Source organism: Sinohyriopsis cumingii, chromosome 5, assembly GCF_028554795.1.
Source record: "Sinohyriopsis cumingii isolate HCF-2022 chromosome 5, ASM2855479v2, whole genome shotgun sequence".
In the NCBI taxonomy this organism is placed as follows: Eukaryota; Metazoa; Mollusca; class Bivalvia; order Unionida; family Unionidae; genus Sinohyriopsis; species Sinohyriopsis cumingii.
In genome coordinates, this window is record NC_142965.1 from 108,051,704 (window position 1) to 108,072,013 (window position 20,310).

General features: G+C 34.8%; 1 protein-coding gene across 3 annotated transcripts in view; it reads right to left on the bottom strand.

Moving 5' to 3' along the window:
- The window catches only part of LOC149799962 (myosin-VIIa-like), a 104,848-nt gene that overhangs the window by 8,259 nt on the left and 76,279 nt on the right, over positions 1 to 20,310 (bottom strand). For 2 of the 3 annotated variants that reach the window (XM_089959463.1, XM_089959464.1), the window contains exons 21-29: positions 19,644 to 19,758; positions 18,425 to 18,523; positions 17,823 to 17,941; positions 16,483 to 16,601; positions 15,975 to 16,041; positions 13,506 to 13,622; positions 13,130 to 13,213; positions 9,405 to 9,524; positions 4,460 to 4,501 (exon numbers count right to left, since the gene is read on the bottom strand). In XM_089959463.1, the coding sequence (XP_089815589.1) occupies positions 4,460 to 4,501; positions 9,405 to 9,524; positions 13,130 to 13,213; positions 13,506 to 13,622; positions 15,975 to 16,041; positions 16,483 to 16,601; positions 17,823 to 17,941; positions 18,425 to 18,523; positions 19,644 to 19,758 (882 nt within the window). The remainder of the gene's footprint in view (positions 1 to 4,459; positions 4,502 to 9,404; positions 9,525 to 13,129; positions 13,214 to 13,505; positions 13,623 to 15,974; positions 16,042 to 16,482; positions 16,602 to 17,822; positions 17,942 to 18,424; positions 18,524 to 19,643; positions 19,759 to 20,310) is intronic. The other variant, XM_089959465.1, reaches the window with a different exon arrangement.

Consider the following 20,310-nt stretch of genomic DNA (forward strand, 5'->3'; position numbering starts at 1 on the left):
TGTCATTTGGGTCTAGGTTATTGGAATTCCCCCATGAAGAACCTGTTGTTACACCTGATGTTTACAACATTTTTTATTGTAGTTTTAGGAACAGATATTATCTGCTTACAACTTTGAATTTTCTAGAAATGAACTTTGGACCTACATCCTGGGTCATCTTTTGTGTCTTAGTTTTTTTATATATAATCTTGTTTACTTTAAAAAATATTCATTTTTGCATTCAACATCTTTAGCAGAATCCTTTTTGTTAGTGTGTTCTGATTTTGATTTTGGTATAATTATTTATTCAAATTATTATTCACTGAAAATACAAAGTGCTCTTCAATAATATTCTTGGATAAACACAGTAATTCAGAATTACATGTATAGTGAATTCAGGCAAGGACAACTTGGTTATATTATTGTGATTAATTGGAAGACTGTTAGTACATCATCACACTTCAGGTTATGGATACATTAGTACATTCAAGACTACAGGCACATCAATGCCTTCAGCACTGGATCTTATTTCAAGCATAACTGGAATTTAATTAGAACTTTATTTATCAGGACTTATGGACTATTTAGGATTTAATTTGCAATACTGACAGTTCTTTTCACTTTGTATTCTATCAAAACAAATTATTTGTTGAATTTTACAAAACATGTTGGTTTTTGTGCTTTTCTATTACTTAGTTTAGGATGATAGAGTCCTAAAATAAAATAAAAAAACATACACATCTTGGATGTGTCAGTACAATAATCCTGAAGTCTCTTCACAGAATCAAAGTCATTCAACTCATATTGAGATGAGGTTGTTCTGAATGCCATTGTATGTATGATGTATTAGAAGAGTTAGCTCCCTTTGACAGTGTTGGGAACTCTTGCTTTTTTTACCCACCAAGTTAATTTGTAACACATGCATGATGTAGATTCTGAGAAACTGTTGTGGTCTTTTTTAAATGCAATTTCCCTTCCACCAGGTATGTCTAGATTGAGATAAATTTCTTTAGAAAGTGTCTATTTTATGAACTTTATCTGCCCAAAAGAAGGATTTGGTTTGGAGCTTTATGACACAGCAACACAAATAGGTTATTTAGTGTTGAGACAATTGGAGTAAAGTGACTTGCCCAAGAACACAAAATGGTAGCTGAACTAGAATGGTCTGATGGTAGGATCTGAATTGCACCCTTTCAGTTACGAGTCCAACACGCTAATTACTGAGCCACTGTGGCTACCAGAACAGGGAGCTTTGTTAATATTAAGGCATGTGAGTCTTAACATATTGTGTGTGCCCCAATATTCAATGCATTCTTTGTTAAAGTGCACCCTCTACTTTTTTACTGCTTGGTTTTAACATTGTGAATTTTCAAAATGATTGACAGAGTATTGCATACTGTTAATATGTTTGTCCGCATTGCATTGTGGTATTCTGCTTCATTACCATGGCTATGCATAGTGCCTTTTTTTCTACATTATGTACAATTTAAATCTTGTTACAACATGAAACAATACATCAAAAAATGCTAATAAGTAATTAAATTGAAAAGGATTGGGTAAAAACAGTCTACTTCTTGTGTAAAAAAGATGGAAGTTCTCAAATGCAAGTGTTTCTGATGAAAAAAAAAATTAAAAAAATATTGTTCAATTATTAAATATATTTGGCTATTAATTACATCTAAGTACATTGTCTAACCTGTCTGTTGGCTATTAATTACATCTAAGTACATTGTCTAACCTGTCTGTGAAGATGTCAACCATGCAAGTAGATTAATATCACACTTTACTGTGAAAACTATAATTCTAATTCATGCACTAGTCAGTGTGCTAACATTAAATGGAATGCAAAAAAGAAGTTTTCATTTATTTCAGCCTAAGAATATTTTGAATAAATATACATTTATTGCTCATGCCAAATTCTTTATTGAGGCAAAAAAAAGATATAAAAGTAAAATAATGATATACACTGTATTTCTTTGTCCATGAAAGATTATGTACACTTAATAAGAATCTATTCCAGAAAAGCAAACATAATTAAAACTTATCAAATAGGAATTAATTAAACAGACTGAAAATAGGGATGAATTCATGGAGACTTTCCCCACAGTCTCTTACCCCAACTCTTTTATTTCATGCATTCATATGAAGCCATGATGAAAACAATTCACTGCAACCTATTTCAACTTTATCTGTTAATCTGCCCGATTAATTTCAGGATTTTCATGGAAATGTTCTCTTTAGATTTTAAAGACTAAACTGTCATTACCATGATCCCCCACTACTATCCACCTCAACATAAGATGGTCCCCAATATAAAATGTGAAACAAGTGTACTGCAGTGGCCTCTCACTACCATGCACTTCAGTCTAAGATGTCCCCCAATATAAAATGTGTAACAAGTATAGTGCAGTGGCCCCTCACTACCATGCACATCAATAAAAGATGACCCTCAATATAACATGTATAACATGTGTACTGCGGTGGCCTCTCACTACCATCCACTTCAGTCTAAGATGGCCCCACTAAGATATGTGAAACAAGTGTACTGCAGTGGCCCCTCACTACCATGCACTTCAGTCTAAGATGGCCCAACTAAGATATGTGAAACATGTGTACTGCAGTGGCCCCTCACTACCATGCACTTCAGTCTAAGATGGCCCCACTAAGATATGTGAAACAAGTGTACTGCAGTGGCCCCTCACTACCATGCACTTCAGTCTAAGATGGCCCAACTAAGATATGTGAAACATGTGTACTGCAGTGGCCCCTCACTACCTTGCACCTCCGAATAAATGATGGGATCCAATATAACATGAGTAACAAGAGAACTGCAGTGGTCCCTTGTTATCATGCATCTCAGTATAACATAGCTCCCAATATAACATGTCTAATAAATGTACTGCAGTGGTCCCTCCATACTATGCAAATCAGTATAAGATAGCCTCTTACATCATATGGGTAACAAGAACACTCCAGTGGTCCACCGATAGCATGCACCTCTGTATACCATGTTCCCATATATAATTGTGGTAACAAGAACACTCCAGTGGTCCATCGATAGCATGCACCTCTGTATACCATGTTCCCATATATAATTTGGGTAACAAGAACACTCCAGTGGTCCATTGATAGCATGCACCTCTGTATACCATGTTCCCATATATAATTGGGTAACAAGAACACTCCAGTAGTCCATCGATAGCATGCACCTCTGTATACCATGTTCCCATATATAACTGGGGTAACATGAGTAGTGAGCTTTAACTTGAATGCACCTTGGTAGAACATTGTCTCTCATACAACTGAGGTATACCACTATTGCAGTTGTCCCTAATTATAATTATTGCAATGGTCCCTCATTACACTGTACTAATAGAATAACATGCTTACTCATATTATGTGGGTAATATGATTATTGAAGTGGTGCCAAACTAACATGCACTTCAGTATAACATGGCTCCTGATATAACATAGGTAATAAGAGTATTACAGTGGTCCCTTGTTATAATACACACCAGAATAACATGTTCGCTCACATAACATGGGGGTAACCATAGTGTTACAGTGGTCTCTTACTATAATGTACTTCTGTGCAACACATTTTATCATATAACATGGGTAATAGGATTATTAGTCACCCCCACTAAAATGCACCTCATTATAACAAGGTCCTTCATATGACACAGAAAATGAGACAGTTGCCATGGCCTCTTATTGTAATGCACCTTAGTACAACATGGTCCTTCATATAACACAGAAAATGATACAATTACCATGGCATATCATTGTAATGCACCTCAGTACAATATGGTCCTTCATATAACACATGAAATGAGACAGTTACCATGGCCTCTCATTGTAATGCACCTCGTTATAACATGATCCTTCATATATCATAGGAAATGAGACAATTACCAAAGTCTCTTATTGAATTACACATAATTACAACATGGTCTTTCATGTAACAAAGGAAATGAGACAATTACCATCATGGCATACCACTGTAATGCACCTCAGTACAATAAGGTCCTTATATAACACAGAAAATGAGACAGTTGCCATGGCCCCTCATTTTAATGCAACTCATTATAACATGGTCCTTCATATATCACAGATGATTGTTCTAATAATATGGGTTACATGATGGCCATGAATCCCATTATTTTGGTCAATTAAGTTTTGAAACCAAAATCTACAGTAATTACTTTGCTTCATTTCTGGTGTTCCCTGCTGATTATAACACAGTACAATGTGGTCGCACATAAAAATAATACTATCATAACATAGATTTGGATGTTAAGAAGGCAACATACAGTTTCAACACATCCTTCACTGTAACATATCTCACTATGAGGTGGACTCACCAATAACACAGTGGACTTTTAAGGGTCCTGTGAAATGCACAACAAAGACCATTGCATATTACATAATCAAGCTCTAATCCTTATCCCACAAGCTTAAACACATGGATTATACCTACCACAACAGAGGGGGCCAATATCATGGAATTTGGACCCTCAGACTGAAAAGAAGGGATTACACTGCGTATATGCTTATCTTTTTTAAATAAGAGGAAACACAAGCACTTGTGGTTGAGTTTATAGTTCCACTATTTTCTTTAAAACCTACCCCTACTTCTTTGCATAAGAAAGTCATTTTCCAAAAATTATATAACTTGCTATGATTTTAAATTAATTAAGAAAAGCTAACTTCCAATTTAGGCCAAAATGTAAGTGAAACAAAAAGTTATTATTTACTCAATATGGCTTACTGGATCTTGTCAGACTGTCACCCTACGGACTAATTTGTGTTATGTTAATGTAATCACTAGCTCAAGGCAGCAGCACATAGTTAATGAGGCAATGAAGTGCTAATTAAGTACTAATTAAATGGCGTGTACTGACATTTTTAATCAGTGCTAATGCCTGGTCCATGTATCAAGCTCAGAGGATCTACTTCTTGAATGACATTTATTGGAAATATGTTAAGTTAAACACATGTATTTAAAAGGTGAGTAAATCCATTATTTTCAAAGGGACCATGTTGGACAATAGGACCAGACTGTAGAGTTTCGAAGATAAAGCTAACTATGGAGAACACATATTTTTATTCAGCCAATGTTTGGTCTCTAGGTTTAACATTTTTGTTACACTGAACATTAGACACATTATTTAGTTACCACATATACTGATTTATTAGTTGGGTTCATCTGCAAACAATATAGACCCTGATGTGCCATTGTTTAATGTTGTTTGTTCTACTGATTTCTCCTAAAATTGCACAGATTCAGATCTGAGTCAGTGAAGTCTGCATCTGGATGTGACTTATTTTTCTTGACAGAAACATGGCTAAAAACATCAGGTGATGAGCCCAAGTGTGTGAATCTAACACCCACTGGTTACTCCATCAAGTCGTTCCCCCATAATTCTCGTGTAGGTGGAATTGCCGTCATCACAAAAAACTCCATGATAAAGCGTCTTAACTACACCACAACATTCAATTTCGACAACACATCGTTTGAACTAATCCAAACCACACTCACACTGGAGCAAAGGTCAGTCCATTTTTTCTGCCTATACCGCCCTCCTCCTAGTAGAAAAAACAAGCTGGCTGACTCTCTCTTTTTGGAGCAGTTTCCGAATCTCCTGGACTATAGAAATTAGATAGGTGGCAACCTGATTATTCTTGGAGATTTCAACTTTCACTTTGACTGTCCCGGAAACTCAGATACATCAAAACTCATAGATTCCATTAATGTTTTCAACCTCGAACAGTCAGTTCACCAACCCACCCATAAACATGGTCACATTTTAGACTGGATTCTTCATAGACCTGATGATAACATTCTACGGTCCTACCTGGTATCCCATGACCTTGCATCAGATCACCTCTGCATTATATGCCATCTTAACGTATCAGTCCCTAACCTTCCTCCACCATTAATACTGGCCACCATACATAGCCTATCGTGTGCTGAAAAATGGCGTTAAACCCTACAACAACAACAACCTTCCATCTTTATCTGCTACTAAGAGGAACCTCCGTATGATAAATAGAACCAAACTAATGCACGACATCCAAGTTAACCTAATAACTTGCTTACCTCCTACCGCAGAACAACTCAATAACTGTCTGTGTTCATTACTTGACAAACATGCCCCAGCTACAATGTGCAGAGTATCAATTCAAAAGTGTTCTCCATGGTATAACAGTGTTAGGGACCAGCTTCGCACTGCTAAAAGAGACCGCCGTAAAGCTGAGAGGCTCTGGCTTTCCACTATTCATAATCAAATCTATGAAGTCGCTAAGAAGAATGTCACAAATATAGTCCATGCTGCGAAATCAGCCCACTACACTGTTAAGATCATGGAAAGTTCCAGCTGCAAAGAGCTCTTCGAGATTACTAACAAGCTAATGTCAAGGAACAAATCAACACCACTTCCAACTACCTTCTCTCCAGTCGACCTTCTGGACATGTTTGCAAATTTCTTCCATGACAAAGTACAAACCATTAGAGATAAGCTTGACACCACAATTTCAATTGACTCGTCGTCACCTTACAGTTGGGATACAGAATTTGAGAGGCAACCATTAGCAGCATTTGAACCTGTCTCTATGGATTTCATACGTACAATCGTGATGAAGAGTGCACCAAAATCATGTGAACTTGATCCATTTCCAACATCACTGCTGCTTGAGTGCTTAGATCCAGTATTGCCTTCACTAACTGATGTTATTAATACCTCACTCTCATCCGGGGAATTCCCATCATTTTTCAAAACTGCCATTGTAAAGCCTCTGCTGAAGATACCAACACTAGACCATAACGATTTAAAGAACTACTGCCCAGTTTCTAATCTCCCATTCATATAATAAATCTTAGAAAACTAGGTTGTAATATCCCAGCTTGTATCTCATCTAAATTCAAATAGTCTTTTTAGCAATGTACAATCTGCATATCGCCCTTGCCATGGTACAGAATCTACTCTTCTAAAAGTAGTTAATGACATTCTCTCTGCGTTGGATAGTGGAAAGATTACAGTCCTCACCCTCCTTGATTTGTCTGCAGCATTTGACACAATAGACCATGATATATTACTTCACCATCTCCAGCATGTATTTGGCATTCATGATACGGCCTTACTGTGGTTCAAGTCCTACTTGGTCAACAGGACACAAATTGTATCTGCAAATGGAATACTCTCCAGCCCAGTTGATCTATGTTGTGGTGTTCCACATGGGTCTGTTCTTGGACATGTTCTCTTCATTCTGTACACTCAGTCGCTCTCAAGTGTCATAGATTATCATCCAGTGTCTCACCAGTTGTACGCTGATGACACCCAAATATACAAATCTAGCCACCCAACTGAAGTTGATGCTACCATCCAAGGTGTAGAGAGGTGCATTTCTGATGTGAAATCATGGATGACATGTAACAAACCGCAGATGAATGATGATAAAACTGAGGCCATTTTGATCACAACAAAAAGACTTTCTCATTCACATCCTTTACCTCAAACAATAAATATCAGCAATGCCAACATTAAATTCACACAATCAGTACGAAACCTAGGTGTTACTCTGGACAGTACTCTCACATTGCACCAACATGTCTTGAACATATGCAAGCCTGCATATCTTGAGCTGAGACGCATCAGCTCAATTCACAAATATCTTTCAGTTGATGCCACTAAAACACTTGTGTGTTCATTAGTACTTTCAAGACTGGACTATTGTAACTCAATTCTGTCTGGTTCATTTCAATATCTACTCCAGAAACTTCAGAATGTTCAAAACACAGCTGCTCGGATCATACTTAGAGTACCATGATCAGAGCACAACTCCCCGCCGTTCTGTACCCTACATTGGCTATCCTTTCAATCCAGAATCAAACACAAAATTTGTTGTCTGTGCTACGATTGACTGTTAGACTCTAGTCCAACATACCTATCCGACCTCACCCATGTGTACACACCAGCAAGATACTTACGCTCCTCTTCTGACAATCGTATACTCATTATTCCCACTATAAAAACAAAGTCATATGGACAGCGTTCTTTTGCACACCAGGGCCCAGCAACATGGAATGAATTGCCCACTGAACTTAACACAAAGACACAGTGATCACATTCAAGAGGGCTCTCAAAACTCACTTATTTCGACTGCAAGAACAAACTTAAAGACCTAATAATGTTTCCTACCTGAAATATTCTCAGCATGTTTTTTATGTTTTAATGTTTTTCTAATTTCATGGTGTTTGTTTTTGTAATAATATTATTATATGTTTTTTATCTTATAGGTGTTGTCTAATGTTGTAAAGCGCTTAGAGCTTCTAAAGATTAGGCGCTATACAAATTCCTCATTATTATTATTATTATAAGCAGGTATATCTTCTAGGAACTATATACTGTAGGAACATTTGGTTGGCAAATAAACAGGTGTTAATAGTTATCAATTTAAGGTCAATAAGAAATTGTATGGTACCATACAGTGGTCCCTCACAATAAAGTACTGCAGTATAGAACCATCCCTCACATAGCACAGTTAAAGCCATGATTCCCTTTATTGTTAATGTAGTTCTTGACATTGAACCTATCTCAATATAAGACAACCACTTATAATGAAGTACATTTCTATGGCTTGCCATAACACCAACATAGTGAGAGACCTCTCCTTTATGTCCACTGCCTACTACTTACTGACATATACAAGTCAGTCATTTTTTGTTTTTTTTTTGTTCTAAGAATCCTATCCATTTAGTGCGTTGATTCTAGTTGAAATACCTGACTGATAGCTAATAAAAGTGTTAGCATAGTCCAGCTGTCTTTGAGTGGTCAATTACAATTAATGTATTACTACTCAGAAGGTTTTTTAAAATGTGGATATATTTTTCTTGAATATGGTATAATTATATATTATATAATTTAGTTAATATTGACTCATCAAAAAATGAGGTAGGACTATTTTGGGGGTAAATATATTTATATATTTAAAAGCAGTATTCTCCGAAATATGTTAAGTTCTGAATTGTGCCTTCTGCAAAAGCATTTTAAAGAAGCAAAGCATTGCTTTAATAGTTTTCAAATATTTTAGCAGGATGGAATCAAGCAAAAGTAAATAAATATTGCAATAATAATAAGACGAAGAAGATGAAGAAGATAAAAAATAATTTTTAAAATGGTTGCTAACTTATTTACATTAGAATCCATTTGAATTAAGCCAGTTATCTTCTGACTACGTATAATTGCATATAATCAAGTACAAGTTGGGTTAGTCAAGGTAGATTGTTATTCATCCCAATACCATTTATATTTACATAACATTTACATATTTATAATCAGAATAAACAAGCAAGAAGGCGGGTGGGAAAAAAGTCAGACAAAAATTGGAAAATTTAAAAAATGATGAAATTTTATAAAACCTACCACATTGGTTTCGAAATGGATTTTAGTGAGATTCTGATTTTCACCAACCACCAGGGTGAAGGAGTGTTCATCAAAAGCCCAATTTGGAATCTTGTCATACCCATAGGTTGTTAGGACACTCTGCAGAAGAAAACAAATCAGATAATGATAATTTTACTTACAATCTCTCACAGAGTTATGATAAACAATGGCTTCAAGTGATGTAATATTGATGATGTCATAATGTAATAATCATGTAATACTGATGATGTCATAATGTAATAATCATGTAATTTAGAGGTGCACAGTAAACATTGATTTTACAAAAGTAGATGAGTTTAATTCCCCATGTGCCATGTACACTCACTTATAAGTCAAGCCCAACCACAAACTGAACAGACCCAGATCTGCCACCACATAAAGCACCGGCAGATAAGGGTCTGTGCTGATGGTCAGGATTAATCAGTAAAATGAGCGACATAGTCTGCAGGTACATTATGTGGTGGCAGATCAGAATCTATGTTGTTGACAGATGGACTCGATTTATGCATGAATATACCTCCCTGTTTATTTTGTACCCTCCTACCGATGTCAATAATGGAAATCTTTAATGTGATAAAAAGTGCGCAGAAAATAGTCAAGTCATTCACTGATATATAATTTCTAACCTAAATTTGACCAGAGTGGCCCTAACACTGGCATTCTCTGTGCCTTTCATGTTTAATGGACTTTCCATACTAACACGGAGCATGTTGCATACACTATGGGTGATTTGATTTCCTCAGACAAAATTGTGATATAGCTCCTATTTGGTAACTTCTGGATAATTCTGTAAATTACCATAATGTTGAAAGTTTAGAGTTATATCCCTTTGCACACCTGTACATATAAATTATACCAATTGTTAAATCCATGTGCAAGGCAAATTTGTAGTTGTCATTCTTTTCATTGCTTGATTTGACATTGTAAATATAGGAAGCAGATGATATAGTTATTTTCCTTTTATGTCCATACACGTGTGGTCATGCCTATACCCCTTCGCTGAAAATGGACTGTCCAGGAACAGGAAATGACTGGTGAACAGGGTCCTCTTTTACGCTGAAAACTTTTGTTTGGAATGAAACACGCTGACCATAACAGTGTTAGGGTTCCACCTGGGCATTATTAAGTTTGAAATTATAAATCAATAAATGAACTGACTAAGTTCTGTGCATCTTTTATCTCATTTGTACCTCTTGTTTTTTAAATCAGTATGGGGGAACAAAAAATGGGGAGGTATATTCAGACTATAGACAACAGACACTTACCATTGTCACAAATGTCCATAGTCTCTTTATGTACGGTACATTACACAATAAAATCAAACAATTAGTGTCAGCCTTGTACATTTTCCACTGGAACCTCACAGCATTTTTAGACTTCCTGGATTGAGTTCATTATTTTATCCATATATCAGTTTATATTCATTTTCGATAAATAAACATGTTGATTAGTAGGATAAGAACATCCTTGTGTTTTTTCAATGTGAGTTGAATAATTTCAACTGCCTGAAAGAGACTCGGACATAACTGTAGTAATAGTTTCCGAATTGGTAACTTACTGGCATGAGAATATGAACTAGAATGTGAGGAACAGATCCTCATAATAAATACAGGCAACCCCACCCAATCATTTGGCACTATTTCAACAATCAAATGATGTATATACAATTCAATAATTTAATATTATCCCTATTTAATGAAAAGAAAGCAAATCATTATATTTTTAAAACTATTGCCACTGTTGCTATTAGTGAAGACAAATTATTGAATCATTATGAAGTCATTCAGGTTGATGACATCATAACAACTATGGAATTGTGGAAAGCTTAAGATGGCTACTATATACATGTGAGGTCATTTTCTAGGCCAAGGATGATCTGAATGTTGGTCATTGCTACCTTTATCTCCATGTAAAGTGCACTCTACTGCAAACAACAATGATCATGATCTGCTGTCCCATGAGGCACAGACAATCTTGGTCAATGCTGTTCACTTGAAATTGTAAATAGAACAGAGTAACCTAGACCCTGATCAAATGGCTCATTATTAACTTTGAGGACAGACTTGGGTCTATGCTTTTGCTGATGTAAGCATTTTATACGGTGAAGAATACAATAATATTTGTCTCTGAGTCTCTAAAATATCTATATATCATTGTGTTCTTAATTTAGTAGTCTTTAAGCTCACTAAAGGTGAGCACCTTCCATCACTAAAGGTGATGCAGCTTGCAAGGCTAACAGGACAGCTGCAGCAGAACAATGGAGGCAGGCCAGACAATCCTGAGCCAATAACCCCCCGATCAGCAATGCTATCGTCCCATGTCCACAATGCTACAGAGCATTAAGGGCACACATCAGCCTCATCAGCCAGCTATGCACCAACACACCATTTGTTCCTGATAAAACACTGGATGACTAAAGTGGTCCTCATTGACTGAAGGATGAACTACAAGTTTTTAAGCTATTATTTGGGTTTTGAAAACTTACATATTTGTATGTACATGTATAAGCTGAAAGAGCTTCCAGTGACTCATGCTAAAAGAGAAGCTTCCGTGGAATTTTTAGCTTCCAGAAACTCTTGTTAATAGGAAGCTTCCATGGAAATGTTAACTTCCAGTTACTCTTGTTAATAGGGAAACTTCCATGGAAATGTTAACTTCAGTTACTCCTGTTAAAAAGAAAGCTTCCATATAAGACTTCTGCATATAAAGGACTAAATTGTCATGGCCTCTGACTCCTTTATAGACAGGTTTCATTGCTGTGATGAACTCTTATGTCAAACATGCATAACAAATACTGCATGCATGAATGTCTTTGACATAAATTCAAATGGACACTTTTCATGTCTGATTTCTGACAAAAATGTATCACAATAAAAATTTATCAGTTATTTCCTTCACAGTTCCTGAGAACCAGCTAGCTACTGTATTTAGCATAATACCCACACTATCTATGCACCTCAAAAATTATTGAGACAGTTTCATTAGGTTAAAGTTCATAAAAAGCACAGTTATGTAAACAACTTTGTGCCCATCATTTGCATGTACATAATAGTAAAGTTAGCTCCCTTTAGTGGTGTCTTGCGCTCTACACTTTGAAGATGCAGTCTCTCAGCCAAGATGGTCACACTGAATAAAGTACACATAAAGATCTATTTTTTACAATGATTAAACCCTCAGAGTTAATCTACAAAGAGATACCAGGTATCTTTGTTAGTAAGTTCCAAGGAATTTACAAAGTTCAAGGTAGGTTATAGCATTTGCTTATCTCCCTTGTGGATTGCAAGCAATAAGACACATACTAATATTAGATATTGTTATGAGTCTTCTTCAGCAAAGAGGGTATGTGTGTGTGCTAATTAAAGCAATTGTGAGTACTTATCTTGAATACTCTATAATCCTAAAATATGTACTTGCTTATAAGTTGCAATTAGACCCAAAATCTACCATTATAAAATGAATCAGCAGGTCTAGGTCTGTGCAGCTTGTTGAGACTTATTAGTAGAACGAAAAACAAAAACAAAAATAGACCCTGATCTGCCAATGCATTATGAAGTGGCAGATCTGGGTCTATGCTATTTGCAGTTGGATTCGACTTATAAATGAGTATATATAGTATCAAAGTGTCCATCTGTGACAAATATAAACTTGTTTGTATTTTGCATGAACAAGATTAAAATCTGTTAAAAAATATTATTTAGACGTACCTTTGTAGAGGGATCTATCAAGAGGACTCCATTTATGTTGACAGCCACTGTTAAGTTTTTGGGTATGTTTTTTGATCCTCTTTGCTGAAAAAAAAATGCATATTTGAAAGAGCTTGTAGACTGTCCATATCAGTAATTATTAAACTATAAAATGCATATTTGAAAGAGCTTGTAGACTGTCCATATCAGTAATCATTAAACTATAAAATGCATATTTGAAAGAGCTTGTAGACTGTCCATAACAGTAATCAGTAAACTATAAAATGATAAGTCATTAGAATTATAAATTGATATTATGCCAGTGATTCTATATATCAGACAGGAATTACATGCTAATAAATAGTTTGTAATAAAAGAGTTATTTTTTATGACATACCTTTACTTCAAAGAATACTGATCCGTATGTATCCAGCTTACTCATTTCTTTCAAGAAAGCCACTTTTCCATCATCTTTGTTAGGGAAATGGACTTTCTCCAAATGAGATTGCAGTTCCTACAATTAAAGAAATTTGAGAGGAAAATCAAAGTTGATAACTTTTGTTAAACAGCAATATATAGTTGTTTTTTCAAAGACAGTAGAGAAGGATTTTTTTGCAAAATATTGTTTTGGGTCAGGACTCATTAAAATTTCATTAAGTTTGTTAATTCCTCAAGTTTTGTTTCTTTGGGTATGGAGGGGGATTGAGATACCAAATTGGACTACAGCATACATTTAATGTATGTGCTATGTTGCAATACATGTACTATGTTGCAATGATTCTACTGTGTTCTAATGTCTGTATTTTGTTGTAATGTTTGTACTATATTGTAATTCATTTACCACATTGCAATTTATTTAATTTATTTTAATGTATGTACCATTCTGTAATGTTTGTACCATGTTGCAATCTTTGTACCATGTTGTAATGCTTGCACATTCTTGTAAAGTGTTTACTATATTGTAATGCATGTACCATGTTGTAATGTTTGTATCATGTAATGTTGGAACTATGTTATACTGTATGTACTATGTTGTAATGTTTGTAATTAATTTCATTGTATGGTATGTACTGTGTTATACTGTATGTACTATGTTATACTATATGTACTATGTTATACTGTATGTACTATGTTATACCGTATGTACTATGTTATACTGTATGTACTATGTTATACTGTATGTACTATGTTATGCTGTATGTACTATGTTATACTGTATGAACTATGTTATACTATATGTACTATGTTATACTATATGTACTATGTTATACTATATATACTATGTTATACTGTATGTACTATGTTATACTGTATGAACTATGTTATACTATATATACTATGTTATACTATATGTACTATGTTATACTGTATGTACTATGTTATACTGTATGTACTATGTTATACCATATGTACTGTGTTATATCAGAGACTCTTGACATGGATACAATTTCATCAAATGTTGTTTTCCAACTATTAAAAATATAATTCTTAGAAAAATTGTATGGTTTACAGTACATAATTTTCAACAATGCACACAATTTAGATGCTCTCTTTGTATTATATGAAATTGCTGCTTACAATTAAACCTTTCTAACTTTTATTTGCTAATAAAGGTGTGGATGCATAATGGCATTGTAGCATGCTACCTCAATGATACTAAGCTGAGATCTGCTGCAGCAGCTTTTGAAAACAATAAATCTATTTTCAGAGATGTCATTATTCATCTTTTTAATTCTATTTGAATTAGAATTCAAAGAATTATATAATTACTGTTGTTACGGATTTAACACCATTTTTCGGCACATAATATGATATACATGGCAACCTGGATACATGTATTTGGTGGAAGAAAATAAAGGAAGAACCCCTGGGAAGAACCAGCAAGTCACATGAAGTTACTGGCAGACTTTCTCACATACCTATATTATCCAAGTCCAAGACTCAAACCCATACAGACAGAGGTGAGATGGCAGTGATCTGTAATGGTGAGCATCTTAGACCTTTTGGCCTTCTAGGGCCCCACTTGCACACAGTAAAATTAGCAACGGAACAATTCTTGAAGTAATCTTGCTCCTTTGGGAACAAGAAATCCTTTGTCTGAGTGACATGACCCTTGTTAGATAAAGCATTAAGTTGCAAATGACATGGGCTAGCTCTATACCCATTGGGGGAAGCTTTATACCCATTTGTGGCAACTTTTTACCCATTGGGAGCAGCTTTATATCCATTGCGGGCAGCTTGATAACCATTGGGGACAGCTTCAGACCCATTAGGGGCAACTTTATACCCATTAGGGACAGTTTTATACCCATCAGGGTATATGCACAATGTGTGTACACCACTATAATCCAACTAATCAAAACCCATCAGGGGCAACTTTATACCCATTAGGGGGCAGCTTTAGACCCATTAGGGGGCAGCTTTATATGCATTGGGGAAGCTTTATACACATTGGGGGCTGGCTTTATACCTTTTATAGACAGCTTTAGACCCAGTGGGGGCAGCTTTAGATCCATTAATCACCCAAGTTCTGTCACCCATCACTTCAAAATAGTAAAATATAAAGAGTTGGAAGTTGTCAATCCTTTGTAATTTGACAGTGCATGATAATGAGCATGTCATTTTGAACTGAATGTAAGTTTTACAATGAGTTTCTTACCTTCTTCCACTCATCTGGACTTTTTATGACATTTTAAACTGAATGTAAGTTTTACAATGAGTTCCTTACCTTCCTCCACTCATCTGGACTTTTTATAACATTTTGAACTGAATGTAAGTTTTACAATGAGTTCCTTACCTTCTTCCACTCATCTGGACTTTTTATGACATTTTGAACTGAATGTAAGTTTTACAATGAGTTCCTTACCTTCTTCCACTCATCTGGACTTTTTTTCTCAACCGCTGTCCTGGGAATCAAGGACGGAAGAACATTTCTGTGGTAAAAAATATAGAAATGACTAAATAAGTGTATAATGACTAAATAAATATATAATGGCTAATAAATGAATAATGACTAAATAAATTAATAATGACTGAACAAACCAAGATGATGCAATGGAATAAAAGCATCATGAATAAACCAATGATTTTCAATGGCCGAGTAATTCCTCCTTAAATTAATTAAAATGTAATGAAATATAGCTTCAATTTAACAGTAAATTTTACTAATTTTGTCTGAAAGACATACATTTTAAAAAAATGTGATGCAATATTTGCCTATCAACTTTGATGAACTCTGAAGACACACACAGAAAATACAAAATAAAAATTATGTGTAGTTCAAGAAATGTAACATTTATTAATAGTATAAATTAGTTTTTATTAAGCTCAAGTATCTACCTTACATTTTGGGAACATGATAAATATATTCTTACACAATATGATCTAGTGGCTGCTTTTCCTCGCCGTATTTGGCCCTAAATAAAAGACAAGCTATTTCTGCAATACGCTGTTCACTAATTTTGTGGTAGCCTCGTAAAAAGTTCTGCTGCTCCTGTAGGAATAGATGCATGCAACAAACTAAAATTATTAACACTTTTCAAAAGACTCTTTGTTTTGTCATAATTACTAAAATATTACCTTTTAAAAATTAACCTCCTATTTACAAGATTTATGAAGTCTTGAACCATGTAAATTAATTATACAGTACATAAACAACCAGAGAGAGAAAGAGAGAGAGAGAGAGAGAGAGTGAGAAGGCAAGGGAATTGTATCCATTTTTAACATGGACATTGTTTGCTGATACAACTCCCTTGAAGGAACTTGCACTCTACTGGCTGAGCAGGATTTAAGAATCCATGATAAGTGTTGAAACCCCATCTGATATTCTTTGGTGATAATAAGATTTTCAAGATGGCCACCAAGATAGATGACCAACAGGATAATAAGTCATCTTGGAAAACAATCCCCATGTTGATATGACCATGCATTTATGATGAGTAGCGAAAACAAGAATTTCAAGAAAGTGAGCTCTGTGCCTGTACTATTTTCATTTAGGCCAACTAGGCACCATAAGAAGGCTTCTGGTGAAAACCTCATGTTGGTATGACTTTCTATTTATGTGGATTCATGACAAGAAGACTTGTAAGGCCACTCCACTGGATTTCAGATTAAAGCCATTTTCAATTAGGACCAACATCATGACAAGTAATCTGGTGAAAACTCCACGTCAATATGTCTTTCCATTTAGAAAGAGTAGCAATAATAAGATTATCAAAATAGTCATTGTGGCAGCTATTTTCATTTAGGACCAACTAGACCTTGGGATAAATGTGTGTGTAAAGTTTCAAAGTAATCCTCCAAGTTGTAAATATAACAAACTTTTCCTAGCAGATGAATGGAAGATAGACAACAGACCATCCCATAAGTTCATAGTGGGTTATTAATTTAATGGGTATTTCCCAAAGTATTACAATAAAATGTACATAGTGGGTTATTAATTTTATGGGCATTTCCCACAGAATTACTATACAATGCACTTAGTGAGTTATTATTTATGAACATTTCCCACAATATTACAAGACAATGTAAATAGTGGGTTATTAATTTTATGGACATTTCCCACAGTACTATACAATGCACATAGTGGGTTATTAATTGAATGGGCATTTACCACAGTATTACTATACAATGTACATAGTGGGTTATTAATTTTATGGGTATTTCCCACAATATTACTATACAATGCACATTGTTGGTTATTTCTTTTACCCACCTGTGGGAAGTGGAATTTAACATCTGCTACTTTTTCAACCCCAGGTGTGGCATTTGTCCACAGCTTCTTCATGAATATCAGGACAGGTGGTGGTGACATGGTATCTCCAGTAGAATCATCTGGTTACATTGTTACATTGTTATAAATACATTCATTAGTCAAGTTAATAATTGTAAACAAATAAATCACAAAATGCAGAAACATAATGCTACAATTTTATTTCTTTCAAAAATTATAATTTTCTTTTGACTTCTGGATTTTTTTGTTTGTGATACTTCAAGAAAAACTGCAAAGTCAATCATTTAATAATCAAATCATGTGTGTTTCTTCAAACAAGTCATCAGCTTTTTAAGGACAATGTCTTTTTAATAAAAGAAGATTAACAAAAGAGGCTAAAAGAAGAATTTAATTTACAGTGATTAAGAACATGCTCGTTTCATATAACGTTTTCTGGTGTTAATGATTTTTATATATTATTTTATTGACTCAGTCGTAGATGATGTTATGGGTCTGTAAACAAAATTGCTCCTGAATTCTTTAGCAAAATACAATTGAATTTTCTTCATTCCTCTCATAAATATGATCTTGATGATTTTACTTACTCGTTACATTTGATGCTGCAGACTCAGGATTCTTCACATAATATCTCTGCACGTGAATAATGTTGTCGAATAAAAAATCTCTGTCATTAGCATTGACAACTGAAATTATATAATAGTTTATTACAGAAAATTGATTTAGGGATGGTTCTTATAAAACGTTGATTAGGGAAAACTTCTATTTACATTTTCATATAATGTTTCTTAAGATGGCATGCCCTGTCACTTGGATATCAGAAGAGCTACTATCAAAGAAGATCATCATGGTGGCCAAAAGGAACACTGCAAAGATTTCCTCAAATCATCCTTGAAACACTTGAACACTGACCCTGACTCTTGGGAGGATCTCTCACATTGCTCCACCTGGTGCAGTCTAATCCATACTGGAACTAATGATTTTGAACTGAGAAGTTGCAGATACAGTGCTTAAAACACAAGCAGTGTAAATCTTAGAATTGTAGCACAATCCTCTTTTGATCATGTAATCCCAAGTTGAATCTCCTGCAAAGTGTGTCATGGTCATCTTTGCCCATGAAGGATGAACAACAGCATCAGATTTCTTGATCGCACTACAGATCCAGCCTCCTTATGGCACAGCTGTATCAGTGGTAGGTGTTGAGAATATACCACAGTAGCCACATATCAGTGGTAGGTGTTCAGAAGCCATATATCAAACATAACCACTTGTAGCATTCATGCATAAATCATATCAGTATATCTTGATTCCATCAAAATATTATGTGACATACAAAAGGTGTAAAATTTAAATAAGTTCAGACAATTTTTACACAAATGCAATCAAATCTATTCTTCTGTAGTACTGTGATCCTGTTTCAAATTCTGGTTTAAATCTCCATATATCCTGCATATTACAATAAATTGGCAAGTCTCTTGATAATATTTTGATAAAGTAAATATATAATTTTTAAAACAATTTGGTGAAAGAGCTTTATGAATTTTGTGTAAAGGAACTTAAACAGACTTCTGCGATTAAATGATTTAGAGTTTTTTAAACGAAGCTAATCTCTGATGATCTCTTTACCAAACTGTTAATTTCATTTGATGACAGCTTCAGAAACATCATGAAACATCCTGAAGATGAGCTCAACCAAATTACGTTTTAATGTAACTTGTTTGTCAAGATTTAGAGAAGAAGAGCAGAAAGAACTCCTAATGAAAAGTGCTCATGAAAACTGGAAATGCAAAACGTAAAGCCTTCAACCTTTATCTCGAAGTCCAAAGAATAGTCCATATTCGTCACCTCCCTTCAGCTTCAGCTGTTCAATGACCTCTTTCTTGATGTCCACAATCCTAGTGCTTGCATCCGCCTCAATTTTCTGAATAAAGTTAGAAACAGCAACATCGTTAAAATGAACACATCTGCAGGTTTCCCTGTATCCAGGTGTATAAAAACACAGGACTTATAACTTTTTTAAGAAATAAAATCATTGGTAAGCAGCTCATCATTGCTCTTTTATATTGTAAACCACAAACAATAATCAAGAAAAACATTCTGTTTTTCCATATCTTTGTAATTTTGTTTCCATTTCTGTTGAAAGACATATGATGCATAAAACAATGCAAAATGCCTTCATGTTTTCAAAATTCAAAGAATTTCTCTCTGGACTATGCAAAAGACAAATACCCTATGTACTAACAAGTTGAATCAAAATTCAATCTGCATATACCTAGATCTGCCATTGCATAATTTGTTGGCAGATCTGGGTCACTCTGTGCAGTGTGTTAGGAGTAATCAGTAGAAAAAACAATATAGACCCTAATCTACCATGACATTATGCAATTGCAGATCAGGGTGTTTTGTTGTTATGGAGGACAATGTTTTTTAAACAAAGAAATCTTATGATGATATATGTGTGTGTGTGCCAGAT